Below are 25283 nucleotides of genomic sequence, written 5' to 3'. Positions count from 1 at the left end.
CGTTTCAAGATTTACGGTAAAGCAGAACAATGGGCTGTGGGTATTTGCTGCTTGTTTGACATTCTAATAATAGTCAAACAAAAATATTGATCTATCCGGTACTTTTCACGAGGGAACATGGACCCATTGCAGAATAAATTGAAACGAAAACTTCATATCATTCAAATTTGGATGTTACAATAAGATTTACAGCTTCCATATGCTGTGAATGAATCAGTAGTAAAATTCTTGGACCCCTGGTAGTGCTAGACTATAGAAATTCCAATGTCCAAATAAAAAAAGCAAAACACTTGATGCTGACATATGAACAGGGCTACAATAATAACAGTCAGGCTACCAAAATGGGCAAGCCACAGTATAATACAACATATGCCGAAATAAGTAACCTTTGTTTCCAGATCTGAATAACATTTTGCTTGTGACTATTATAAATGTGAGCAAATTTTGTCAGTAACTGAGTCATCCTCGCCAAAGCCATGGTTATTTTGCAATTTGATCCATTTAATAGAAATATCATACATTCCTTCAGAATTCCTTCTAATCTCAAAATATGTCAAACATCCAACAACAGAGCTACTGCTACACATGTAACAATAAAATAAAGTGTATTTAAACCAATTTTATATTAATTATTAGTGTGGCTGCAACATTACATAAGAGAAGTTAAGCTTAAGGGTATATGGTACATGTATAACAGAAAGGCTGCCCTAGTTATCATAGCTGCCATACAATAATTGTTTATCTTATCAAAGTCCATCTTTTGTGGAACATACCTTTGACCCATTTGGATTGGATTCCACTTTATCACAAAACATGCTACATTAAACCCATAATTTATGTGTGCTAAAGATGTTTAAAATGACAAGGAGAATAGAATTTACCTCTACTTATTGTTGCAAAGGGTTGTTTTCATACCAAGTAAAACTAAAACCAGGTCATTCTGGGAATTGAGCAGCTGAAATCCTGCGGGATTTGGGGAGACCAAAGGTTATTTTTAAACCCCCTAAATGCTACGAATGACTGACAACGGCAAGAGATGATTTTTTTTCTGTAAAAATACAAGGAATCCTTATTGTGCGCGTACATTGTTAAACTGGATGGCGATTGTCCTGTTTTATTTTTGCGAACTGTACACACGCGGCAAAGTTAAAGTAACGGTCCCCCCTAAACAACAACTGCGAGCCGCTTGAAGCGTCTTCAAATTTCTCGCTTGACTGACGATGGCTTTTACACGCCAAAACGCTACATTCCACAGTTTCATTATCTAGAACAGGCCATTTATGAAGAAATACGGACACAAAAGGTTTCATTTTTGGCGCACGAAAAGCGTCAGTCGGTTCGAAACCTACGCTTTGCAGCTGGCAGTACCAAAACAAAATGGAAAGGGGGAGGGGGGCGGAGGTAAAAATCAGAGCTTCATCCATCCGTTAAACTTGCACTCCCATTGTGGCAGTTCGTTCTTCAAGTTCATCTACAACCTACCTGGACGATGGAGGCACGAAATCTGAGCCTGAAAATGGATAAAATTGTTTAAAACTGTTAGAATCCAGGTGATCAAACACAAAACAGTCTTACCGTGCACTTGGCGCTACGGCGGGTCCTCATGAATGACCCCGTGACCCCGATGACGTCATATAGCCTCCTTGGCAGGCTCTACGAGTGGGCTTTGTTTTGGAGCTGATGATATGTTAAACAGAAATATTAAAGTTAAACAGCAATGATAAAAACTAGGATGATAACGGAAACTCATTCATCTTTCACAGTGACAATGTAGATGATGAAAGGTGTATTGTTCAGGAAAAGGCTCAAAGTGAGACAAACACTCAAAATCTGTCGAAACGGAAAAATTATGATATTGTGTAAAAAAAAATCTCCGGAAAGCAGTGAGCGATGAATCACGTTTCATTTCTAAATGACCACAAAATCATTCTGAAGGGAAAAAATATTCATAAGTCGGAATTGCCAAAGTTTTCCCCTGAACTTTTTCTTCTCAGTATTAGAAGGATCTTATCCTTTTCTTCCAAAACTCGTCTCATAGAAATGGTACACAAGAACCCAAACCAGCTATTACTAATACATCTCGTATGAGTTCCGTAAACTTCGCATGCATGCTTAATACCAAGGAGGTAACGTCCTTGCATATACACCTCGTCTTAAAAGCCCCCTAAAGAGCCTGTGAACTAGGCTAACGTCATGCTACTGGTAGACAATTGCGCGTCCTGCTCTGGAATGTGGCTCGTAGACTTTAAGGCGGCGGAACGATATAAGGTGTTACACTTCAGCCATTTTTGGACAGCGGAAACGCTAAACGAGGTGCGCTAACAGGCGGGCATGCCCCCGGGGTATTTAGGATACGCGACTGGCAATCAGTTAGGGCTAAATATGGGCGGGTTTTCTTCAGTTCAGCTGCTTCAGGTGAACCCAAGTCATCACCAAGCAAAGAGGTGCTACTTCAAATGCGTGTATTTTCGCGGTGTTTTTATTTTGCTGTGGTCGCCTGTACATTTTCTGTTGTACTACATAATTATTTTAAAGTTAATTTATGACGCACCCCCCCAAAAAAACTCCTTCTCCGTCTTTGTCCTTTCAGTCCCTAAAACCACGGGGAAAAAACGCGAAAAAGCTTCACAACCTCATACATTCGCGAAATAATGTTAAGCTTTAAAATCATGACCACGGCATGTCTAGAACACGAGATATCAAGTTCCGCTGCAACACCTTAAAAAGCTCCTAGGGGAACCATTCACGGTCGAACTTGACCTTGGTTTTCCCGACCCCTACCCACGTCCACCTACCAAACGTCATCGGGATCCAGACACACACCGATAAAAAACATAACCTTCTTGTCCAGGGTAATGATACATGATGTTTCTGATTTACAACAAAGAAACATTCTATACTGTTTTAAGAACTTGCACATTATGTATCGTACATGAAAACATACATAAGAAAATTGTGATTTTTCAAGCCTGTCGGGGGAATGCAAGCCGTCATCACAATCTTCCAAAAAATCGTGACATCTTAGTGGAACCTAGCGTACAGTATATATTTCACATCGATTTCCTACGTGCAGCAGAACCCTAGCGCTTGACTTATTAAGTGCAACCACACCTGTAATATTTAAACTCAATTAGACAATCGAAAACTACCAATATTTCGTGCGAATTGTAGCAGAAAAGACGTTTGAGAATAACAGTCTTTCACTGCTTACAATGTAATGAATGGACACAAAACACAAATCCATTTATTATCAACAACTCCAGTGTATATATGGGTTGTCAAATATGAACAATCGTAGATGCTGTCAGAGTAATACAACATTTGATCTAAATATTCCGAGTTCAAAATAGAACAGGCGACGGCTCTTTTAAGATAGTGCTATGTAAAGTGCTAATTTAAGAACACGATTGCCACGTATTCACCTCTATTCTTTTCTTGGACAAAAGTGGCGAACAGTATTCTAAATGATGATTTTCACACTCAGAACATTGTCGGAGATAACAGGAAACATTCCGCACTTAAAATCCATTTGAAAGATACTTTTGCTGCTTTTGAAAAGGCCAATACGTTTTTCCGAATGTTAGTATATAAATATGTTCTTGTGCTAGCCTTGGCCTTCTGCAGCAAACTTAATACAAGGACTCCAAGCTACCTTAATAACAACGACCGACAGAAACAAAAGGTATAAGCTAAAGGTCACGACTTAGACTAGATTAGATTCGGTGGCAGAATCATGAGCCTACCCTTTGGACAACGTGACATCGGAACAAGTGTAAACATCATTAGCTTCAAGTACTACATTTTGTGATTCACTGCTAGGATGCTTGTAGGAAATAATAAATTGTTTACACCTGTATCTCGGTGATATTTAATATGAATTTGGTCATCAACGATGTACAGTTAATCTCAGCGAAAAAAGACATTTGCTCTCAAAGTACTTGTATTTAAGTGTTTTGCTACCGTTCTAGGACAATGTGGCCACTCTTGTACAAGAATTAAGCAAAACACAAGAAATATGAAGCAAAAGCTGAGAGCAAAAGACTTTTATTCACTGCTTACAATGTAAAATAAATGGACACAAAACAAACATACGTTTATTTTCCGTCACTACAGAATAACAACAGTTTACCGACTGCGAACAAAGCTCGTGATAAAAGCAACATTCCTTACTTTTTGCCAAAAACACAAGTAAATTCGACGAAGGCAAAGGTACATTTGGGTACACGTAGGCAACGGTTACTGTTTTGTGATGTACATGGTCGTTCTACAAAGCTCACGAACAAGAAGTTGTCATCTTGACATCTAGGAAAACAATAGTCGTACATTGCATTATTGCTGAAAGTACAGAAAGTACGAAAGTACAGAAAGAACAGAACTATCGATGACTTTTTAGCAATCAAACATGTAAAACGAAAAGAGCCAATTTGAAAGCAGTCCTTTGCTCTCAATAAAGCCCGTGTATTCACGTAATTTGCCTTCATTTCCGGACAAAGGCGGCGAACAGTTCAGAATTAGCAAATGTTGATATCGTCAATGCATTTGTGGAGACAACCTGAAGCCTTCCGTACTGGAAGTCCGCGGAAAGTTATTTTGCTGCTTTTAAGAAGGCTCAGACGTTTGTTCTGAGTGTTGGTGTGTGTTTATATATTACTGTGCTGAGTGGTGGTGGTAGAAGAAAGGGTGCCAATGTTAGATATTATGTGTAGTGTTCATGTGTGCGGTGTGTGTGCGTGCGTTAGTTAGTACGCGATGTTAAGTGTCGAAACGTCAGCCTAAGCCTTCAGCAGCGAACTTTCCACAGGACTTAAAGTACAAAAGACCACAAGCTACCTCGACACCAAATACACCGGCAATATCAACATTTGCTAAATTCTAAACTGTTGGCCGCCCTTGTACAAGAACGGAAGCGAAATACGCGAAACGAAAACGGCTTAAGGTGATAGTAAAAGACTACGCCAGTAACGTACAAAGACGTTTCACAACTTCACAAATACCAAATTTAGTGTCAGCCACCGGGAGTCCTGTACTGGAATAGCTTATAATTAATAGAATACAATTTGGAAAATGCAAATACATGGTGGTGGTGATTTCAATAACGCTTTTATTTACAGTGAATTCAGAAGAACCGCCTACGTATCTAGCTAAAATCAAGGAACACGATTGCGTAAGATTTGGTCACCTTGGCTACGTGAATATGACTGCTTTCTCTACGAATGGCAGGAAATCAAACAGGCTGCATACGATATGCACTACGGAAAAGGGGTACACAGGCCCTCACAAAAATACAAGAACCACTCGATTTCCACCAGGTCCTCTGGTAAGGCGTACAAACAGACACCGGGTCTCTGGGTATGGAGATGATCGCTCTTCTTGCACTGGTCAGCTTCTCAGTCCCCGCAGTCGGTGTTAACGTTGACCTCTTCATCCTCCAACTGTCGAGAGATATCACCTGCCTTATTCACCGCTGTAGGAAACAAAGGCGCAAACTTAACGGTTGTTCAAAGGAAATGAACTGCAACCGGATATGTACAGTGTTCCTGACAAGAAAGTCTAATCATAGGCTTATAGGAACAAGACTTTTTTAAAAATCTTGATAGTAATAAAGTGGTTAGCGTAAGAATTTTCAATGTTATGGTATGATAGAGCAAGTTACGTGGGATCTACTTACAGTGGTGATGTCACCCAGTCGACAACAGTCAAGTCTTTGTGCTCCAGGTACTGCATACGCGGGGGCCAGTTCGTACGTATTCATCTCGGTTGTTCAATGGCAAGTAAAAAGTATGACTTGCAAGTGCGACCAGACAGTCGGGCGTCACTATCTAAAAATACGGAAACAAGGTACAAAACATGTAACGTGAGTGGTGGCCTCGGAATATAAACGTGACATACGGAAGATAGCTATAGCATCCACTATCTTAAAACGTTTGATCGTGACGTTCCCCAAATCTTGTTACTTGGATGTGTAACCATCGACGCAAGCGGAACACAAATCAAGAAATATAGTGCCTAGGATAACAATAGAGAAAAGTGGTTTCTGTGAAGCCAAACACTGCAAACTTAGATAAAGACGTTTGAATGCCCTAATCTCGACCTGGCCGTCTGTCTCACCTATTAAAGAACAGAGCAAGTTCTCTCGGGCGACTTCTCTATACTCAACGAGCCAGAGCATGCAGGCGGAGTTCTTCAGTAGTGCCCTGGATGCTGTCGTTGACCGTCAGACGTTACGGCATGGCCTGGCACCTCTCTCCATTACCGCCATTACCAGTGCTGCAAGAAGCAAAGGCTCAAAGTCAATTGTTGCACAATGGCAAGTGGAAATAAAACATGGACAGTGGAGGCTTTTAGTCTCTACCAGACTCCGGATCGCTGGAAAATCGTAGAAATGGAACAAATAGAGAGGAATATAACCGGCCAGGGAACGATCGCGTGCTGTTGCCTAGCCGGCTATATTCCTCTGGCCGGCTTACTCCTCTATTTGTTCCATTTGTTCTATTTCTACGATTTTTCCAGCGATCCGGAGTCTGGTGGAGACTAGAGGCTTTGAGGAGGCAGACGTAAGCGGGACACAAGTCGGGAAATAAGGCCAGGATAACATTAAAACACACATTCAAGAGAAACATTCCGTGGCTTCAGTGAATAGAAAGCAAAACGCTGGGAAAGCAAAGACACATGAATGTTCGATTCTCCACCTCTGGTGTCGGTCTCACCTTGTACAACACGGCAGGTCACTTTGCAGATATGAGGCGGGAGCCTCCACGGCGAGCCATACGGCGAGCCATACGGCGAGCCAGCTTGGAAAAGCCGTCGATCTTGTCGTGAGTGTTACGGTAACTCCTAGCACACCTATCTTCCTTCAGCTCCTTCTCTCCTTTCCGACGCCGCACATGTCGGCTTGCAGTTACAGCGCGCTGTCCGTGAGAAGAAGCGGATACGGTCTTCACTGGCTGAGGAATAGACCGTGAGTGACAAAGCAATGGACTGGCGTCGGATAAAGGCGCCTATCACAGGTGCAAATATTGCCACATCTAATTGCTGGTTTGCTATTGGTCCATTGTGCGAATCCTGACCTGTTATCGGTGTGAAAAATGCACCCGAGTACCGTTGACGATTGGTTGTCGCTGCTGATTTTATGTATTACTAGTTGTCGATTGGTCAATTGATGAAAAGCTGACTTGTTATTGGTCAGAAGACTACGATCCATAGCCTGATTAAATCTCGCTTATAGCAGCCCGCCAAACATCCGCCGGCCCGCGGGGAGGGGCCAGTTAGAGCCCTGGACAGCGGAGTTTGTGTTACACAGACTATACGATCCAGAACCGTCCACGATTGGTTACCTCTGATTGGTTATCAAAGAGACAGGTCCGATATGAGGGCATTCGTGGGGGAGCCCCGACAACACTTAACGGTTGTTCACCTTTATCCGCAGGGTAACCTACATCCGTTGGTTTTAAAGTTATGTGAAGAGTTAGCTGTTAGAGTAGACTCTTGTATATTGCACTGTATCATGTGTATATGTACCCTTCCGTGTTACCTGCAATTAGCCCACGTGCACGGGCAAGAATTTTGCAATAAACTATATCATTATTTCAAAATATGGTGTTTAGAGCTATCACGTAATCGGAATGTGGCTTCAAATTGCTATATACTCAAAATATTCCAGTTACATGTATGCTCAAAATATTGCAACGTCCGTCGACCTGATATCCCTGTAAATAAATGCTCTGGTTTTTTTTAAAAATAACGGATATAGGATACCCCAAGGATAAAAGTCCTGCCTACCTGCCTAAGTGCCAGGGATTGGCCCCTTGCTCCGCTCCGTTAGAAGCCTCCAGGTTGCACGGTCCTGTGCACTTGACTCTGCGAACTTGATACTCTGTCCGATATCCTTTGCATAAAAGTGAACTAGCTATAATTCAGTCAACGATTACGAAAAATGTGATACTTTTGGACTCTATGGACGATTTCTGTGTTACAAACGCATGTCGTATTGAGTTTGAAGCGATCATCATGTTTTTATTGAAGTTTCCTTATCATATCTCCCAACTTCACCATACGTAACATTTTGTGTTTCGCGCCAAGCGAACTTTGACCTAGGCAATACCATATAACTCAAGTTAGGGGTAAATTTGATTTGTAAATTCTTAAAACATAGATAGAAACATACAGTAAAAGTTATTCGTAAGCAATATTATAAAAAAATGAATAAAATTTTTATAAAATGTGCTATAATAATCTCTAAACCTTATATTCAGCTTACCTCAATAATGGTTATTTATGACTGCCCCCCCGATAAAATTGAACTCGTCCATCAATGGCCGTGCTTGGCGGGTACGTCGAGGGGCGGTGACTTGGCGTCAGAGGTCGGTAAAACTTTGCGAAATCAAACCTGCCGGACAGTTTTGTTTATCGCTAGCTGATGCATAAGATTCTTGAGGTCGTTACCGTTACATTTCTAACAGTCTAACTTCACCACAATGCACTGAAATGCTGTTTTTGCCTTGTCTGTATGTCTGGTCGTCGCTCTCTGTGTGTGCATGGATTCGTGTGTGTGTGTGTGTGTGTGTGTGTATGTATGTGTAGTGTGCATGTGTGTAAGTGCGTGTGTTCATGTATGTGTGTGTGTGTTTGTGTGTATGCATGTATTTGCGCATGTGTATGTATGCGTGTGCATGTGTGTGTGTGTTTGTGTGTATATGCATGTATGTGTGCATGTGTGTGTGTGCATGTGTGTGTGTGTGTGTGTATGTGTGTGTGTGTGTGTATGTGTGTGTGTGCAAGTGCATGTGCGTGTTGGCATGTGTGTGCATGCGTTTGTATATGTGTGTATGGGTGTTGTGTGTTTGCAATATGCAAAATGCCATACACCCTCAGGCCTGATATTTTGTCTGTTTGACCTCTTTCAACCTCCTTGGTTTGACTGGTTGCAAAGCGGTATATAGGTAAAGGGGTAAAGTCTGCCTACTCCGATATTTCAGATGGCGGATGATCCACACACCTGGGAGGGGGTCACCCTGCACGGTCTGTTCCAACAGGCCGCAGCCCAACATCCGCACACAACAGCCGTCGTGTTTGACAATGGACACAACACAACGGTCATGACGTACAGCGAGCTAGCCCAGGGTGTAGAAGACCTGTGTTCCGTCCTGAGGAATGCTGTGCCAGACATCCTGGGACAGTCTGTTGGGCTGTACGCAAAAACTGCGGGAAATCTGCCTCTTTGGGTCATCAGGTAAGTCACGATTACCAGTCACAGTCATCTGTTCACAATCATTGGCAATTACTGTGTCATACAGCAGCCGCTCCAGACCCTTCCCATTTACTAATTTAGGCCCTGTTGCAGGCTCCTCGCAGTTCAGCCCCTGGCTGTGAAGAGAGAGTACTTGTGAATAATGAATATCAAGGAGGGTCTGCATGGGGGGTCCTGACAACGCTTTACGCTAAATTCAGAACGGTCGACTACGTTTTACGTTAAATTCCGAAGGCTGGCAACGCTTTACGCTAAATTCAGAAAGGCCGGCAACGGTTTACGCTAAATTCTGAAAGACTGGCAACACTCGGCAAGGGCGGGGGCATGCTCCGCCGGGAAAATTTTGAAATTTTGACTCTCTGAAACACCATTTCCTGCATTTTGAGGGGAAATTTTCACTGGTAGACAAAGCTAAGTTAAATGGCATATCTAATTAAAGATTCCCAGGGGTTCAGTGTAAGCCACCCAACAGATTTTTTACCATGCCGAGCGCTAGCCTGATTAAATCTCGCTTATAGCAGCCCGCCAAACATCCGCCGGCCTCCGCGGAGAGGGGCCAGTTACAGCCCTGGACAGCGGAGTTTGTGTTACACAGACTAGCCGAGCGCCGAAGGGGCAAAGGCGTCGCAAGGGAAGTTGTGAAATCCTGACACCCCGAACCTCGATTTCCTACGTTTTTCTGGCTATTATATAAAGCTGAGTTAAATGAAATTTCTATCAGCAAAAAGGAGTTTGAGTTTGACACGTCACATCCCCCAACATCATTTTCAGAATTTCGAGCGCCGAAGGCTCGAGGCGGCGCAAGGGAGGACCATGAAAATTTTGAAATCTTGACCCTCTAAAATGATATTTCCTGCATTTTATTTTTGATGGGCAAATTTTGCTGGCAGACTAAGCTAAGTTATAACTTCAATGACATTTCTATTAGCAAAAAGGTTTTTGAGGGCGAGGCCACCGATACAATTTTCACCATGTCGATGACCGAATAGTCGCAAGGGAGGTCCGGCAAAATTTTGAAATCTTGATCCTTTGAAACGCAATTTCCTTTGCTTTGAAGGCTAAAATTTACTGGTAGACTACGCTTCGACTTACGAAATTTGGGAGGCCAGACTACGATTTACGGGTAATTTTTAGGCTAGATTACGTTTTACGTAAAATTTTTGGGCTAGATTACGCCTTACGTGAAATGCACTGGCTACGCTTTACGGTAAATTTTCCATCCTCACTACGAATTACGTGAAATAAAATAGCTTCCCTACGAATTACGGGAAATTAAAAGGCCTGCCTACGCCTTACGGAAAAGAGCATGCAGACCCTCATCAAGCTATACATATTAACGAGCAATGAAAAACAACACTTTTGACAGATTACACCATTTGAGTCATGAGCCTGGTGATGATGCATGATAAAGACTGGTACCTGAACTGTTGTCTACATTGATTGTACACCTTTTATGTTTATCCATACACTCACATTATGCCAACTGTTCCCTGTCCAGTATACTGCAGCTGCCAGCCTGTCTGGTACCAATGGACCCAGACTCACCCCTTCAGCTGACCATTATCCGTGTCCCCTACATACTCATTCAACTGGAGCAGATGCAGGTGAGTTCTGTTACGCTGTTGTGTGACGTGATCATGATGTTTGCCCAAGTGCCAAGGGTTTAAATTTCCCGACAGGCTGTGTTTTGCCTTTTGGAAAGGCTCTTGATACTCAGATTTCCTTACTCAACTCAGGAGAAAATAAGTACCTAGCTCAAGTTAAGAATGTCCATTGCTTGGATTGGTCTCAAGTTAGACTCTTAGAGAAGAGCCACACATTGAGCAGCTTAAAGAACCACCACAAAAGGGTAGGTGTGAATCAAACCTTACAGTCTAATGGGCGTACTGTGCTTGAAGCCCTCAGCCCCATGAACACATACAGTCATACCATGAAAGAAGAACAAGAAAATGAATTTAATTAGATGTGACTTCAGTTCATGGTTGTAACAACTATTGATTGGAAACATTAGTTGTAATTGTGACATAATGTGCAAGCATGGCCTATACCATTTTCTACAGGGGTTCCTGCAGAAATGCTCCCATCTCCAGGTGTCCACAGTCGCCTCCCCTTCCTTGCTGCAGCATGGACTGATCCTGGTGCGAGTGCTGGCCACGCCCCCCACCCCATCCAGGTCTCCCCTTGCCTACAGACTTCAGACCTCGGGCACGACAGGGCAGCCCAAGACTGTGGGCGTCCCTCACAGCTGTATTGTGCCAAATATTCTACATCTTAGGTACTGTAAATCTTGAAATATTTGTGATGATATCTTATGGTTTTTCACTCTTTTGCTGTGTGTGAGTTTAAAATCAGACCTCTAAAATGTTTGCAGAGTAGTTGTGGTGACAACTGTGCTTCAGAATCGTTTTAAACAGGGACTTAAGACACCACAGAAAGTTGCAGGTATGGCATCCTCCAACTCTGCTAAATAAAAACAACATAAAGTTCTGCCTTAATCTCAAGGAGGAAAGGCACTAAGGGTCTTACTACTCTCCTTACTTTAAGGTAATTTTTCTTCCCCCTCCTGAATTAAAAAGGCAACACCTTACATACTTATGCTTAAAAGCAGTTACTCAAGCAACTATCCATTTGCTTGAGTAGCTGTGTTTTGGCGTAACTTATCACCTAGATGTCTAATCTTCATCGACGTACATTACAAAGTTGCTAATTGCAGCGATTTCTATCCCAGGTCTCTGTTTGAGGTCACGACCCATGATGTCATCTTCAGTGCCTCACCCGTGACCTTTGACCCATGCATAGTGGAGTTGTTCCTGGCCCTATCCAGCAGAGCAGCGCTGCTGATGGTTCCTGAGGAGGTGAAGAAAGCTCCCAGGTTCCTGGCTGATGTTCTGGTCAGGAGGCAACAAGTCACAGTTTTACAGGTACTGAGCACTGCTGTATGCTGTACAAGCAGAGTGTTGGTATCCTCTAGCAATCTAATATATTGCTGTAGTTTTTATCTGAACACTGTGATTTGGGCCCCTATGTTGTGTTTAAGCAAGTGTAGAGGGCTATTCTGTTTTGTTACAAAGGTAATGGGTTTATTTCATATAATTTTGGTCCTCAAAATTCATAAGATGTTTTCTGAGGGTTATGAATTTAAAATGATGAATGCCCCCAGACCTCCCTGGGAGTATTCCCATGCCTGTAGCACTTGCCATGTATCTTAACTGCACTACCCTTAACTATGCTGTGAAGCGAACCTTGAGAGAATTCTGCAGCTGTAGACATTAAACTGACAGTTTAAATGGTGCTCAAGTGACCCACTGTTTCCACATGGTCCAGGCAACCCCAAGCCTTGTGCGTAGGTTTGGTACAAAGCTGCTCCAGACACAAATACTCCATGCAGACTCACCCCTGCGACTGCTGGCGTTCGGCGGAGAGGAGTGTCCGGTACCCGCCGACATCCGCGCCTGGAGAGGCCCCGGCAACACAACACGGTTCTACAACATCTACGGCATCACTGAGGTGTCGTCATGGGCGACGCTCTACAGAATTCCTGAGGAACACATCAGTGCAGGCAACAGGTTATTGTCTTATACCTCTCAAAATCCCACCCAGAGAAGTAAAAAATTGATATTCCCATTGAAAACATTTCTACTTCTTTGACTTTGCACCATTGCTTGGGCATTGGTTAGGCATAGTGGTTAGAGCTTTGGGCTTAGAACCAATAGGTCCTGGGTTCGATTCTCACCATGCCCTGATGTTGTGCTTTTGGGAACAGCACTTTACACTATGTATGACGCCTACAGAGCCTCTTTAATCTGTCAAAAGTGTGCCAAAGCAACACACCTTTGCAAACATCTGCACATTTGCCACCAAGAGCCATAATTATTTTTCTTCAACCATAAGAAAATGACATGTTCTTGTGCAAGACCTAAAATCTAATCCTCTGCATGTATTTCTACCCCAGTTCCAGAGTGCCTCTGGGTCAGCCTCTTCTAGGTACTAAACTGGAGGTCAGGAACAAGGAGGGGAAACCTGTGTCAGAGGGGCAAGGGGTGCTGTATATTGGTGAGTGATGTTTAGGGAGGTACGTTGCCACCTGGCAGTGTACTTATGAACTGCAACCAGATGACTTTAGGCCAATCCTTATTTACTCTTCATCAGAGTAGGAATGCCAGAAAGCTCTTGATCGCATCATACAGAAAGCAGTAATTGTTGTGGATTTAAGATATATTTTGCAAATAGCAGCCCAATCATAAGGAGAACCATGTTTATGTTTTATATGAATTAAAGCAACAAAATAAAGCTATCCATGGATTTTTTGGTCATGATGCATTGAGTTTTAATCATATGGTGCACTCTCTACCTTCCCTGGTCTAAGAACTGGTATAATATTAAACCAGTAACTCTCAATAGTTCAGACTTCAAGTTAAACTTCTCCTTCCAGGTGGTGATCACAGACAGTGTTACCTGGATGGTGAGGACCTTACCCCACCTACTGATATTGTCATGCGGTCCTCAGGGGATGTTGTTGATCTCCATGGTGCTGAACTAGTCTTCTGTGGTCGCCTTGACGACCAGGTGAAGCGCAACGGAAAACGGCTGGACCTGAAATGGATAGAACAGGTGGGACACTGAGAGTGTGTTTTTCCAATGTCACAGTAAAAATGATCTCAAACCAGTTTGTTTCTGAAGAGCTATAATTTTTTTCCCACTGATTGTGACAGAGAAGACAGAGTGACTCTATGTACACAGTACAGTATTTACAGGTCCACTGTAGTGGGGAAACGCCCCTAACTCTTCTCGACAAGCACAATGAAAAGTGGACCTGTATGATGATGGCTTAATGTCCTGTCTTAAAAACTGCAACCTTTTCTTGTAGCATGCATATTGGGTGAGTGATACAGACAGAGGCAGGACTGGTAACCACTGGACACACTATTACTGCAGTAAATGTAACAGTAACTACAGATTTGTTTCAACTGCAACCTTAAACACAACATGATTTCCCATTCTACGAAGAAATGAAATACCCACAAAAATAACTGAATTTAAAATCATGGTTTTCATGACATTGGCTCTGTCTCTGGGCCATTGCCAAAAAGAAGTGTACGATGGAATCTTCACTTCTTGTATTTCACATTCTACTTCTCCTCAGAAAGGCTGTAAGTTAGATGGAGTGGAGACCTGCGTAGCTGTGATGGACAGGAGGCACAGACTGCTGCTGTTTGTCGTTTTGTCGGCTGTCCACACGCGGGGTCAAGGTCGCGCTGAGGACATCCTGCTGTCCCTGAGGTCAGAGCTGCCGACCCACGCTGTACCTGACAAGGTCATAGAGGTGGCGGAGTTGCCAGTCACCAGACATGGTAGGGATGTTGCTTTTTTTGTTTGTTCTGTATCTGTATAGCCGGTATAACCGCCGTTCGGCGTAACACACCAGCTTCGCAGGCACGCGGCGCGGCAGCAGCTGGTTATATTACATCGAACGACTCGTAACCCCTAACTTTTGCACATCTATCTGCAAGCGTTCTTTAAAACTACCTAGAGAAGATGCCCCTACTGTACTTTGTTAACATGTTAGGAAGAAACAGTAATTTACTGTTGTTTCTAACCAAAAATGCAGGTCCATTGCATTTAACATACATGTAGTAAGAGGCCCGGAGAGGAGATAGGTGCCGCCAGGGGACTAAATGCCTATTGAGACAGCATAATAAGTTGTGCTGCCCCTACGACTGATGAACCAGCGTACGGCTGACTACAAACCTATGGGATGATGATGATGATGATGATAATGTAGTAAGAGGTACCTAGGCCCACATTTATGATATCATTTCATGATTGTCTTTCTTTTCTATCCCCAGGCAAAGTTGACAAGGACACATTGCTGCTATCTGCACAGTCTGACCCACCCCTGACAGTGGACCATTGTACTGATGTGTACCACTGTGTGTGTGAGCTCTGGGAGGTGAGTCATTCAATCATGGATATCAAGTACATAAAAGATGGACACAACCAGATGACAACTGGAAGGCAACATGATTGTAAATACTTTTCACAGTATCTGGAAGTTTTTTGTCCTTCTACTTCACCAATCTTACTGATTCTTTATAATTCACCATTTCCCAAACTTCGTTTCCCATGATTTTTACCAGCAAGCTGGAGGAACCCTGATGACGGAAACGGAAGAAAACCAGGAACTGTCTTTCCTTGCCGGTGGAGGAAACTCACTGACAGCCGTACAGCTAGTAGAAAACCTGCAGTCCACATTTGGACACACCTTTCCTGATGCACTGGACATCATCTTACATCAGACATTAGGAGACCTTGTAAGATATGCACAATCTCTACTAAAGGGAAGAAATGACGTCCAAACCAACAGAAGTTCCAGTCCAAATCTAGCAAGCCCTCAACAACATATTTTGCATAAGGGTCATTCTAATTCTGTAAAAACTTCTGAAGACAAGATGTCACAAGAGAAGAGACCTGGAATCAGACATCCAAATGAGCAGCAGCGGAAGAAGATGAAGATATCTGAAGACACTGACACTGTAGACATCCTTCCATCTGAAGACACTATTGTGAAACCATTCCATAAAAGGACACAGGTGTCACAAGATGTTCCCAGAAGTAATAACTGCACTCGAGCAGTGCTGAGAGGGTCCCAAACTGTTTGTCTCCAGCCCAACACAGAAGAGAACGGACAAGTCAATTGTTTAGTGCCAGATGTGCCGTCTGTATCCACAGCACTGGAAGATGTAAGTTGCTTGGCAACAGAACTCGCTGCCATGGAGATCACCATGGAGACGGTGTGGACATGTGACACAGGGAAATGTGTGGATGCTTCACCTCTTCTGTTAACTGAAGTTAGGTACTGTATGTCGTGTTTGTTTGTTCTTTGGTATTTAAGGGGGTGAAGTCTGTCATTTCTGATTATCACATTTCCAAATGGTGGGCCAGCCAGGTTGTTTGTGTTTATTATTATAATCAATTATGTTTGTGTTTATTATTAGAATCATATACAATTCTATTTTAAGTTTCCACAAACAATGCTCACAACTACTCTCTTTATGTCTTGTGTAGTTTGGTGTCTTTTATATCATACTTTTCGTTCCTGAAAGCCGCCGGCCGGGCCCTGGTTTGGCAATGCGACATTTGCCTTTAGTAAAATTATCGTGACTAATCTACTATATACTAAAACTACTAAAAGTGCCTTATTAATAGTGAATAAGGTTATGTACATGTTTGCAATCGTTTGCTTTCCAGTTGGTACCCAGCAGGGGTCGTGTTCATCGGCTCTCACTCCCACAAGTTTTGTGCCATTGCCATGGATACAGGGAAACTGTTATGGGAGACCAAGCTGGGAGACAGGGTTGAGTCTTCAGCCTGCTGTTCCACTGATGGGGAACTCATCATTGTGGGTAAGGAACTCACTTCAACACTCATTACTAAATAACGTTTTTGTTTAGAACTTTAACAAACTTTTAAGGTTTGATGGAAGATTCCTTTTAAGGGACTGTAAATTTTTATTTATTTTTGCTGTGACTTAATTTCATGGTAGGTGGTGTTTTAAGCTTGTGTTTGAAACAATTCTGTCATACAATGCATATTTGCAGTGTCAAGATTCACAACGAAGAGGTCACTATGAACATGAAAATGCTGTAATGATTTCAATATCATCAGTAGGATGATTGAGAAAAAATTTTCTTTATTTGCAAAAATAGACTGGTACATATATCTTCCTATAATACATTTGTTGACTACAACCTGCTAGGCATTGGCTGGAGAATTTGATTAAAAGTGACATTGGACACTCATGGCTATTGACCAGGTACTAATAGAATCTATCTGATGTTGCCTTCAATTAGGTTGCTATGACAACTGTGTATACGTTCTGGAGACACGGACGGGGACAATACAATGGTGTTACTACACAAGAGGTGCTGTGAAGTCCAGCCCATGTCTGGACATGAAGACCTCGCTTGTCTTCGTTGGATCACATGATCAGCATGTGCATGCTCTAGACCTCAAGGTCAGTCCCAACATTGTGTTTTCTTTAATATTTGTTTGTTACTTACATCTTTGGTATGTTTTGCCAATAGAGCCGTGCAGTTTCTGTATGTTCTGCCAGAGGGAGCAGTACAGTTTTTGTATCTTCTGCAGAGGGAGCAGATTTCTGGCAGAATTCTGTAGAATTCACATAATTCCCAAGCTGAGTCATCAATTGCGTCCATGTGCACATACAATGATATTAACCTATTTGAGTTTGATATAACTGAAATAAAGGTGATTGCTCTACAATTAAACTGTGACTTAAAGAATTGAGTTGAAGCGTGTTTTTTGTACCTGTGTGTTTTTCCCCAGAAGCGGTGCTGCGTGTGGAAGACCCACTGTGGCGGAGGTTCCGTGTTCTCCTCTCCGTGCCTGGGCTCCAATCCCAGACTGCTGTGTGTGGGAACACTGACAGGCACACTTATCGCCATCAACCCGGTAAACATGACTTCCACCCCTGTACAGTATAACACAGTCGGAAAATGGCTTACCTGTTGAGACTCCAAGCTTTAAAGGGACATTTTTGGCCAGAATATGGCCTGTGTCTTTTCAATCTCTTTGCTAAACTCTGCAAAGTTGAGATGTTTGCAGTCCAATGTCCATCCATCTGTCTATCAGTGTTGCTTCAACTGTCCAATGTAATGGTAGATTTTTGGATGAATAACGTTCAATTCTCTGGCGATTTTTTAATCTGTTTACCTTCTAGAGATGAATCAGATTTGCATCAGATTTAACATCACTGGAGGGTGTAATCAGTACATTGTGAATCATATTTGTGTCGCATGTGTCTCAATATTGATATTGATAATCATCCTGTCTTTGTCAAATTACATTTGGATTGTCCTTGTCCTTGCCAGTAGGGCTAGCCCTAATTACAATAGCCATAGGTTGATCAGCCTTGTCTATGTGTGCTGATTCAGTCTGATGTTCCAGGTTTCATGGAGCCATGTCTTGTATTGTTACAGGATACAGGTGCTGTTTTGTGGCACACCGCCCTTCCCAAACCCATATTCTCCTCCCCTCGTATCACGTCATGGCGGATCTACGTGGGGTGTGTCGACGGAGAACTGTACTCTGTGGATCACCATGGTAACGTCACCTGGAGTTTCACAACATCTGGCCCCGTCTTCTCCTCTCCATGTTTATCATCATCATTGTCACCACATGATCTTGTAGAGCAACAGCCATTGGATGTCATTGTTGTGGGGTCACATGATTGCCATGTGTACTGTCTGTCAGAGCAAGCTCAGCTCAGGTGGAAGTTTGAAACGGACTCAGCCGTATATGCCACGCCTTTTGTCTTCAACCTCAGAGCAGGCTCTGACACTGTCTTAGACTCTAACATCTTAGACCAGATGTCTCAGTTAGAACGTATGGTCAGCTCTGTGTCAACGGCAAAAGCAAGAACTAACACAGACACGACAAACTCTGACAGGACATCTCAAGGTCATCTCTGTGTGGCTGTTGCCTCCACCAAGGGCACGCTGTACATTTTGACCTTGGACTCTGGGAGCTGCCTCGCCTCCCTGAGACTGCCAGGGGAGGTTTTCTCCTCTCCTGTTGTCTGGAACAACCTGCTGGTTGTTGGCTGCAGGGATGACTTTGTTTATGGGATAAAGGTCATGGGTCACACAGGTGTCAAAGGACAAAGGTTACCCATTTTGTGACTTAATGAGTGTACAGTATTTTTTTACATCTTTTTACTGTCCACTTGTATGTAAATATAACTTTAGGTAGCCAGCCTAAGTTCCTAGGTCCGTGCTATGAATATCTTGAAATGCCAACCAGCTTTTTGATTTGATAACAATTGTATATAAGAGGCAATAAAGCATTGGACTATGTTGGATATTTAGAAAATAAATCAAATTTTTTAATAGAATAAAAGAAAACATACATAAATCAACAACATAATGATTGGAAATATGCATATGCATTGATTATAGAGATATTAAAGTGAAAATGTGACTATCAAGTTGTAAAAATATTCAAAGCCTTTCAATTATACACATATTTGTTTAAAAAGAATTATTTTTAGAGCTGTAGAAATTGTGGCAATTAAGTAAATGAGGCACCATATGCTGAATAGGAGAAGTCACTATTCATTCAGTACACGCCATTCTACATTCGGGACCTCTTACTGGTAATGAATACAAATTCTGCATAAAGTGGGACCGATCAGTAGTGATGGGCTGCTAGCAATTTAATCAGGTTATGATTGTCGGTAGGTCGTGTGCGGGCACATCGTTACCGAGCCCATCAAAACCGCAACAGGCTTGGAATTCTAATCTACGGTAGCGTAAGACAGTATCAGAAGCTGGCAAAGGCCAAGGTGTGTAGCCGGCCTAGGAGTGTGCTACCGTAGGATCTGCTTGGAGATTAGTGGACTTCTATATACTAAACCGGTTTGAATGAAAGTATTTCCGTTTTTAAACTACGTGATGTTTTCAGTATAGAATATGATTTTGGGGGTTACAATTTTCAAGCAGGATGGAACTTAACGTAGCCAGCCGATCTGAGCAGCCTTTCCGTAACAGGACAGTTAAATATTGTACAACCCAACTGGGCATTTTTATTGTAGTACACTTTTCGAGCTGTTGGATATGATCTTTGCAGCCTTTTTTGTAATAAGACGTTGGAATTTTGTGTTAACAACATTTGTGCGACCTAGGTAGTTAAAGGACCGACATATGCAAGACTATCCCCAAAAATATTTCGTCAGTTTGCAATCGTAAGAAGATCGTACGTTAAACTTTATCATAGCAATCATTATTTGGTAGCCGATACGGTAGATCCTGGTAAGTACCTACCAATCATATGGGAATCCGATAACAAATCAGAATTCGGTAGATGTTGTCTATAAATCATATCAGAATTTGACAACTATCAGTATACAAACTCCGACAGTCAATCAGAAGCTGATAGTTAACAATTAATCATTTCAGAATCTGAAAACCAATCAGAATTTCCTAGCAGATACCTACTCACCAGACTCCGACAATCAGAGCCAGTGAGATACCTAAAAACTAGTGGAAACGGAAAATGCGCATTTGGGTCTGAAAAGTTAGTCGATTCAACCAGACTCCTGGCCGATTATCAATAAAGGCCTATAGTATGAGTTAATTGGCCTATGAGTGAACTGACCGGCCTGGAAAAGACTGACTGAAATCGCAGGGCAACTTATTCGTCCCTATCTAAAATTTGGCCAAATTCTGCCTGGAGACTACTGGAAAGGGGCTACAAATGTATTCTGAGCCCATAGCCTGTTATGTAACCTCAAACGTTACATCACGCGATAACGATACCACGAACTGCCTTCTTCAACACGTTCAAAGAATTGAGACTTAAGTTTACCGCATTTAGTACAGAGTTATAAATTCTTGATATGCTGCAATCGTTACTCAGGCCATGTTAAAGTCTAATGCGCGGTTTATTCTCTCAAAGGCCTTTGAAATGTCAAATGTTGGTGCCCTTTGGTCTGCTGCGTGCACCGGCCTGATGTGTGCATGACCACACACAAAAAAGAACTGGACTTCAGAAGCGGCAAACACAAACAGGTTTGCGCTGACCAAAGAGCTTTTTATTAGGCCCTGAAGTTTCAGTAATATACTCTGGTGAAGACAACACTAACCTCATTACTACCAACTACGCTCAAAGGCTAGAGTTAACCCGCGGTCAGAGGCACAGACCGCCTACGTCCGGCATAATCATCGCGAGTACCATACTCACCAGAGATTAAAGTGTAGTTTCAGTAGGCAGACTTAAGTCAACTGAGTGAAGACCCGACAACGTCACATTATAGGAGTGTTTGATCTAGCCTTCAATGACAAGAAATAAAACACGTAATGAAAGAAAAATGGGTCAAACATAAGAAACTGAAGATCCCATACCTCCTTAGAAGTTTAGAGCTTTTGTGAATTTCTAGTGATTTACATCTTCCCTTAATCTCCCTAAATCAAGGCGTCTTGCGTCGGGGACGGATGTCCATGGGCGATACCACACTACGTTCAGGAAGGTGGTCTGTTCCTGTAGTGCTCCAGTGCCCAAAAATACTGATAGGGGGCTCAAATTGCCATATTTCTTCGCGACCACCATAACTACTCACATCCGAAAATTAATACAAATCCATGTTTAAGATGTGCGAACATTCAAAGACGACCAGAGACAGTACCCCCTGTCGAAGGTGAGGCTTTTCCTGAAGGCAATGATTTGTCTCAACCAGGCTACGGATCCTGTGCGCTATGCCTGCTGAAGATACCAGAGGAGTTAGCCGGAAAGCCTAATAATGTTAGCAAAAATGGCCGGATCCTCTGGCAAAAAGATATCCTACATATTTCAGCAAAGAATCCCGAAAAGGAATGACCGACATTCAAGTGCCTTTCCCACACCCTGTTGTCCATCGTAAGTGGTTTGTTGCAGATGAATCCATTTGGATCCGCATCATTAGTATCGTCTCGAGTGAAAAATTTCAAAGAGGCACTTAGAGGGCTGGGAAGGAATGCATTACTTCCAGTTCCTCGGAAGAAGGGACTAAGTGCCACCTTTGAGACTGCCCGACGTGATAATATCAAAGTTGTTTTCCTAGCCTGATAAATCGCGCTTCTGTCAATCCCTCCACTGGTCAGGCCCCTTCATTCCTGGAAGCCTAATAGCCAATTGAGAACATGCTATATATATAGCTTATCCTGTTGATCTATCACTTGGAGCGGACACGGACGTCGACACGGATTGAGAAGTCTGTTGCCTATTCTCCAAGCAGAGGGTGGGTCGCGGAAACTTAGTACATGTAGCAGGTAGTCGCGATTTTTACCGAGCCGGAAAAAGCCCGACTACTATCTCCGTGTCTCAACCTCTGCTTGGAAGGGTTCTAGAAGTGTCTTGATGGTTCTGGCCGTGGTGCTGAACACGACTGTTAGAAGCCAGTGGTTTCCGTAGTGCCAGAGATAGGGAATACTGAGACCTATATGGTCTGATTTTCAAAGTGACAGAGAATTCTGCGTTCCCATTGGACTGATTGTGTGGTAAGAAGTGGTAAGAAACCCTGAGCTCCTATTTGGTGTTTCTCTTTTTTTTTCCAAAACTGAGTCTTCTGGCCTAGAAGTGAATAGCTGGCTAGCCACAAGCCGTCGGGACAGCGGCCCCAGCCAGTCCCAGACAGAAAGAAATTGTGCTACACAAGCAACAATTTTCTAGCCCATGGGCCATCCTAGTTAATTTTTCCTGGCTGCCATTTGGGTATGAAGCCCAGATGAGCAGGTTATTGGAAATCGGAGCGTTGCCACTGAATTAAAAAAAGGATTATTGAAACGGTGCATCAAAAAGAGATTGATGGTAATTAAAAATGGTATTCACTTGTGATACTTGGCGCAACATAGATAATATATTATGAATATAAGGATGGCACGTATGTAAATTTATCTATACATAATTTTGAACAATTTCAGGCGATAGACTGCGCCGTTTTGCGACAGCCTGGCGTAATGTGACACACTCTGGACAGTGAGATACCAACATTACCGAGCAATGATGGCACCCATGCCCAGCCTAACAGTTTCCGTGTTGCCCTGTGACTCACTGGCGGTGCCATGTTTACATTCACCTGTTGACGTGCCGGAGCTGGTGCGGAAGCGTTACAATTCTGAAATTGCTTCGATTCTTGTTAATGTTACAAATAAAGTTTTTGGTTTCTATTTTGAAATTTAGACATCTTGTTTCATTTTTTCTTGCCTATTCTGTTTCTTCGCGGTCTCTCATAGCTCATTTTATTTGAAGTCAGCGGGGATGCCATTCAAACAATTATAACGATTCTGCCTAAACATAAAGCAGCCAAAACGACGTCTGAAAGCGTCTGCTCTACGATTCCGTGAGTACCTCATCTTTTTTATAACCAATCTTGCAGCAGGTCCTTCTACACAGCACGCGACCGCCTTTACAGTTCCGAGCAATCATCGGAAAGCAAAGCTGCTGCCGCGCCGCGTGTCTGTGAAGCTAGCTGGTGTGTTACGCCAAAGGGCGGTTATACCGGCTTTATAGATACAGATCATGTTCATGTTCGTCTTCGCAAACGTAGTTATGGTTAATATTTTCCTTTGTGTGACGGAACAATTACCCTAACTGGTCCAGGCAAATCATCTGAAGCGCCAAGAACCGTGAATTAAAGAAAGAAGTACCTTGTCAGAAAGCAGAGACACTAAAAGGATAGAATAAAATACACGGATAATCTATGTAGTAAGACAGCGAATGATCAGACGGCGTTGGTGGTAATGAGATCACGCTAGTCTGCGTGATGTACGTGACTGGCAAAGAAACGTCAGGATAATAGAATCACCACGGGACACTATATAGAGAGCTATTTTCAGGTGACATCATCAATGTGTTCGCCGCCATGTTGGTGTCCCTATTTGCATTTCAGCGAATCATAGCTCAAGTTTTTTTTCCGAATATTTGAAGACCCTTTGACCCTCTCAAATAACCACTACAAGTCAATGACGAGAATACAAGAAAACGTGACCAAAAAAAATGTACATGCTTAAGCATTGATGCGAAATGTAACATTTTCGAGAAAATGCAGGATGTTTCCCTCTTGTCTTACCTTTTGTCAGGCTACTACCTTTAGGCTCGGCCCCGACGCGTCGCCGAAAAACGACCACTTAACAGCTAATAGATCGTTCATATACAATAGTGTAAATGACATGCTAGACCTTATATGTTGATTTATTCATACCTATAGATATCCATATATGTGTGTTTAATTGTACTGTAAGTAGTTGTTATACATGTAGACCTTACGGAAGTCGCTGTACTTTTGTCGTGTCAATAAAGATTATTATGTTTATCATATTTGCTGTGACAGCTAATGTGCTGATGTCACCGGTAGCGGTAGTTGTATATATGTAAGCTCTGACTGGTTCATGACAGAAGAAGAAGAACACACAAGCAAAAACAATGTGTTTTATCTACGGGAAACATTACAGGTACACTAACGTGGTGGCCAGTACCTGTCTGTTTCATTGGTATGGGACATGAATGAAAACGCTTTATATAGGTTGGTGTGTCGCAAATCATTAAGCAGAACTTTTTCGTTGTCTGTGTTGTCCGTATTTCAGTCTCCTTTAGGTCTTTCAAATGTTGCGTCTTTTTTTCTGTTCGTTACCATGCAACAGTACATATAAAAGAAACCGAAGCCATTTAGAGATTAAACGCATTACGCAGAGCATCAGGCTCTGCCAGGAGACTGCATATGTGTACCTTGTAATAATCCCCATTAAGAAAAGAGTAGGCCAGAGTTCATGCCACCGAAAGCCAGTTATTTACCGGCGCGCCTTTACATACATGTATGTGTCGTGCCCGTATAGCCAACCTTCAAACAGTCTCCCTCCAACTCGCTCTCTCCCCAATGTTGTTACTGAATATTAATAATCCAAAGCCTGTGACAAACAAATGTGCTCCGTTTATCTACGGTATCATAAATATGGTTGTTTTCGTGGCAATCAAGTAGTATTCTCGCATATCGCGTCTTTTCTCATGATATTAACCATATACATGTATACGCAATGACGCTCTGTCCTTTAGTATCTACCAGACACCCTGGAACACAAAATAGAAATCGAATGAAGGATTTGCGAGATGAATAAGTGTGGGGTATGGTATGGCGTAACTACATGGTATCACGGTTGAGAACACAGTGGTCCTGGGTTCAAATCCTACTGCGTATCGATCTTGTACCCTTGTGAGCGACGTTAAAGTGGGCATCTGACTTCGGTTGGGGAGGTAAAATTCAGTGGAAGCTGAAAGTTTTACTCCGCCGTCGGATATGTACCGTGCCCTGTAGTGTACACAGTGGATAACAAGCCATTGTCGAAATCTACTCAATGTTTGTTTTCCATTTTGAGATTACTATTGCAGTAATCTAATTAATTCGATGGGTAAGGGTTGTGTGTTTCTAGCACTCCAGACGGACGGTATGAAGCTACGGTGTACACGTCAGCCCATACACAATCCCGAT

At 42.6% G+C, this 25283-nt stretch overlaps 2 protein-coding genes across 14 annotated transcripts in view; one reads left to right on the top strand and one right to left on the bottom strand.

Annotated features, from left to right (window-relative positions):
- Positions 1-1651, bottom strand: part of LOC118419103 (LIM and calponin homology domains-containing protein 1-like) — a 43187-nt gene extending 41536 nt beyond the window's left edge. For 12 of the 13 annotated variants that reach the window (XM_035825391.1, XM_035825388.1, XM_035825400.1 and 9 more), the window contains exon 1: positions 1576-1651. The gene's annotated coding sequence lies outside the window, so the exon portion shown is untranslated. Of the gene's footprint in view, positions 1-1482 lie in introns of all 13 variants that reach the window. The other variant, XM_035825390.1, reaches the window with a different exon arrangement.
- Positions 1652-10755: 9104 nt separating this feature from the next.
- On the top strand, positions 10756-19223 carry LOC118419340 (beta-alanine-activating enzyme-like). The gene is made up of 14 exons (XM_035825703.1): positions 10756-10851; positions 11308-11522; positions 11976-12168; positions 12572-12813; positions 13200-13304; positions 13693-13858; positions 14391-14598; positions 15094-15197; positions 15385-15558; positions 15697-16100; positions 16496-16650; positions 17098-17261; positions 17594-17719; positions 18247-19223. Exons 1-14 carry the CDS (start codon positions 10777-10779, stop codon positions 18946-18948), a joined length of 3033 nt encoding a protein of 1010 aa, XP_035681596.1. The 5' UTR covers positions 10756-10776; the 3' UTR covers positions 18949-19223.
- Positions 19224-25283: the final 6060 nt, after the last annotated feature.

The sequence above is a fragment of the Branchiostoma floridae genome, chromosome 7, assembly GCF_000003815.2.
Source record: "Branchiostoma floridae strain S238N-H82 chromosome 7, Bfl_VNyyK, whole genome shotgun sequence".
NCBI lineage: Eukaryota > Metazoa > Chordata > Leptocardii > Amphioxiformes > Branchiostomatidae > Branchiostoma > Branchiostoma floridae.
This window is presented reverse-complemented; position numbering and strand designations above follow the sequence as displayed.